Below are 4,116 nucleotides of genomic sequence, written 5' to 3' on the forward strand. Positions count from 1 at the left end.
CCCCCCCCCCCCACCGGTCAGATGGCAAACCCCATCTTACCACTTTAAGAATGATTTATTATTTCCAAACAGAGCTAGTCATCTTGTAAAAAAATGTTTTTTTCATATAGAAATATCACAATGTAAGTTTTTTCCAAACTTGTGAAGGCCTAACTCAGAGCATTTTGCTAAGAAGAAAAAAGCCAGAAACTAGGCTATATCGTATTAAGTTGTTGACAGTGGGGTTGCATATTAAGTGCATTAAGATGTCATATTACCTTCTGTAAGTAACTCTGGAGTACAATGGTTCTGGAGAAAAATGTAAGTGTATGCCCAAACACCAGAAACACTGACTACTAGCCTAGTAACAATGTCATGCTAGCTTGTTGGGAAGAGGGCTAAATAACACTCCAAAGTTAGGCAAAGTTAGGCTTTTACAGAAGCACAACAGCTGCCCATGTTTTAAAGACAAAACAGCAGTTGTGGCAGCTTACTGTTCCCAAATTCATCCGGGATGTACCAACTAGATGGAATTCAACCATGATATGATTGAAAGACATATTGAGCAGCAGACTGCAGTCAATGACAGACAAAGCTGTAAAGAAAAAAAAAAACTGTGACAACCCTTATGTGCAATGATCTTAGCAAGAAAATGAACTAGCTAACAAATAAAGGCACTTCATCACAATTACGCACATGACAAATACATGTTATGGTATTTATCATTTTACAAGACCGTACTGCCCACCATGGACTGCAGTCATGTAAAGTTAAGTGTGTCACATGTTACCTTGAGACTGAGAGGATGCTTATTAATGGCAAAGGAAAAGTCACTGAGATGTTCAACTTGCTTGGTGACTCATCGCAGTTAAAAGTGTAATATGGAAATAACATGGAGAGGAGGAGTGTGAAGGGGCAGTGCCGTGCTGACATCACAGCCTACTGAGAAAATAAAGGAAACTATGGCAACAGGGCTCATCCCACTCATGGACCACAGCACGTACTGCACCAGAAAATGCAATAGGATTTAAGACTGAACATGTATACGTTCATGTAGGCTACTACCAGCCGCCTAAAACCTAATTTATAACCATCGTATTAAATCAGCATTGTGGTACACGGCTGTTGGTTTCATTTGCGAAGGAACAGCTGGGCAATGAAAATAATAGCAAAGATGAAACGTAAACTAATACTGGGATAAGTTAGAAAATAAACATCTGAATGGGTGGGAATAAGTAGATTAAAACACATAACGTGTATTTTTTTCGTACAAACTTAATGATTGTTTTGTTTTTCATCACGCGAAGTCACCATAACGAATGAACAGATGTCACGCCTAAACTAAACAGGAAGCGTAAAAAATAGCCATCTTTATCTAGAGCTAAGCAAATATGTGATAAAGGTAGGCTACGTGCAAACATACCAGACCCCTCTATTTAGCTAAGCAAGCAAACTGAAAACATACAAGCCAGTTCGTGTTTTGCTGTAACTTAGATAGCTCCTTAAGTAGCTAATTTATGTAGCTATTGCTTGTAACGTTACATGAGCTAGCGTTAATGTTAGCTAACGTTATCTAGTGCGTTGGTGTGTGTTTGGGGTTGTACAGGTTAAGTAGCGTTAAACATCGAGTCTGAGCTGTGACCCGTTAAATTGTAACGTTAACGTTAGATGTTGTAAGTGTACCGTTAGCTTGCGAAATAGTATGCCGGGATATTTTAAAGAGATGTGCTTTGTAGATATAATAAACGGTACCTGTTCGCCGCCGCTCGAAGTCTATCAATCGACTGTATTGAAGAGATGTCTCATTGGTAAGAATCCGTAAAAAACACACATCATTTTTCAGAATAAAAGTTTCATCTATCCACTGTGGAAGCCAATTTCAGCCAGTAGAAAAAGAAGGATGCAAAAACTGTATGGCATTATAATGAGAAACTTTCTCGATAACCTTCTCAAGATAATGACTTACTGACTTGAAATAATGACTGTGTAATGACTACCTCAAAACAATGACTTAACATTAGTATCTCAAGATAATTACTTAAATAGTATCAAAACATGAGAAAGTTTCTCAAAATAATGACTTAAATATTTCATAATAATGTGAAATTGTCTGAAAACGACGACAATGCAATGCAAATGAAAGAACATCATTTTGTGATACTCATTATTTTTTTCGAGATAAACGTAATTTTTTAGAGAAGTTTTTCATTTTAATATACTTAGGCATTATATTTGGAGTGTTTCTATTTATTTTAAGATACTTTGAGAAGTTTTCTCATATTTTTTCAATAATCTGTCATCATTTTTGTACAGTAAGTGATTAGTTCGCAATACTAAGTCATAATTTCGTGAAAAGTTTGAATTGCAGGATTCTTTTTTTTTAAATCACATTGGCGCAATTGGGCTTCCACAGTATGAACCTTTTATTCTGCAAATCTGACAGGAAGGCTTTTCTTGATCCGGTAGTAGTTGCTGGTGCAATGTAATTAAACAAAGTACACATCGTGTGTTATGCTTGTTCTGGCTTTAAACAGGTTATCGTGTCAATTGAATCATAAAACCATGCGAACCGATGTTACGATCGCGACAGGTACGTTACTAAATGATGCAAAAATAATGTTGAATAGCTTGTTATGGTTTCTCTGTGATTAACAATGGCTGGAGGCGAGCTTGCTGTGCATGTTTGTCGTCAAACCTGCCTGTTTTTGACATAACAATGCAGTTGTGGTCGTGGCACGATACACATTTTCTTCAGAACTTGCCTTATTTTCTTACTGTGCTTTTTTTGGGAGAAAATGTAAGGCAAACTTACCGTCACTGAGTCGTGTAAAGCTAGTTCATGTTTGACATTCGTCGGTTTTTCGCGAATATTATAGACAGTTAGACGGTTAAAGAAATTGACCCAAGATCCCGTTGCTCTGGACGGAGACCAGTTTTACCATGTTTACTATTACTACTACTATTACTACTAGTTTTACTATTTATGGGACCTACTCAACTCGGCCGCGGTGCACTTTTTCCAATGTAGATTAGTACCGCCTCATGCGTGAGGTGATCGTGACTGGTTGTCATAGTAGGAAACCGTCGTGACCAAACGCGGCACACACACGCACACACACACACACATACACTTAAAAGTGTCGAATTGTGTTGCTTTTTTGATTCGAAAGAACCTGGAGGCATTAAAAAATACATTAAAAAAATAAATTTCAAAATGTTTTAGCTAAACATGGCGGGTTTGTTCAGCAATGACGACGCAGTGAATAGTGACGATTCTTTCCAATCCTTAAATGTACATGAAATGTCCTCATATAGCGCTTTAGTAGTCTTACTCAAAGCGCTTTTACATAGTACAGCAACCATTCACACACTGTGGTCAAGATAAACCATGTACCCCTGACTGCAGACCCGCAGACCTCAATGTGGGCGGGGTTACACGTTTAACCCCGCCCCCTCAACGTTCAACCCCGCACAGTCTCCAACCGTCCACCGCCTAACTCATTTAAAATGGTGTCCGAAGAGGGACAAGAAACCTTAACGGATGTGGCAAAATGAAGCGATTTAAACATAATGAACTTAATCTTTGGTTTTACTAATTATGAAATACAATATTGACACATTTCACAAAACATTAAATACCTCAGTAATGCATTAAATGATAAAAAAGTAGAATATTTGAATGTGTATTTATCATAATCAATTGTAACCTGATACTTTCTTAATATTATCAAAATTAAAGGATCATGAGACTATAATATATATAATATATATTATATAATGTATATAAGATGTGTAGGGGGAGTGTATCAGTCTGCTGCTGAAGGAGCTGCTCAGGGACCCGCCAGTGTCGTGTAGGGGGTGAGAGGTGTTGTCCATGATGGATGTCAGCTTAGACATCCTTCTCTTCCCCATTTTCTTTATGGGGTCCAGAGGACTGTCCAGGAAAGTCCAGGACAAGGCTGACTCTCCTGATCAGTCTATTGAGTCTTCTCCTGTTGGTATTGAAAGGTAATTAGAAAGTCATCGTTTCCTTTTCCATCATACTGTTTTTTTTCTTTTATTTAACAACAAATATTGAACAACAAACTAGCAGGCAAACAGTAAAAATGTTAATGAAATATTAATATTCACATCATC

General features: G+C 37.5%; 2 protein-coding genes across 4 annotated transcripts in view; one reads left to right on the top strand and one right to left on the bottom strand.

Moving 5' to 3' along the window:
• The window catches only part of pam (peptidylglycine alpha-amidating monooxygenase), an 89,079-nt gene extending 87,242 nt beyond the window's left edge, over nt 1–1,837 (bottom strand). The window contains exon 1 of one of the 3 annotated variants that reach the window (XM_034895507.1): nt 1,732–1,837. The gene's annotated coding sequence lies outside the window, so the exon portion shown is untranslated. The remainder of the gene's footprint in view (nt 1–1,731) is intronic. The other 2 variants (XM_034895506.1, XM_034895508.1) reach the window with 2 other exon arrangements.
• Nucleotides 1,838–2,414: 577 nt separating this feature from the next.
• pomk (protein O-mannose kinase) overlaps nt 2,415–4,116 on the top strand; it is a 13,064-nt gene continuing 11,362 nt past the window's right edge. Inside the window, exon 1 of the mRNA XM_034895543.1 lies at nt 2,415–2,569. Coding sequence (XP_034751434.1) covers nt 2,552–2,569 — 18 coding nt within the window. The 5' untranslated portion in view covers nt 2,415–2,551. The remainder of the gene's footprint in view (nt 2,570–4,116) is intronic.

This window comes from Etheostoma cragini, chromosome 16 (assembly GCF_013103735.1).
Source record: "Etheostoma cragini isolate CJK2018 chromosome 16, CSU_Ecrag_1.0, whole genome shotgun sequence".
NCBI lineage: Eukaryota > Metazoa > Chordata > Actinopteri > Perciformes > Percidae > Etheostoma > Etheostoma cragini.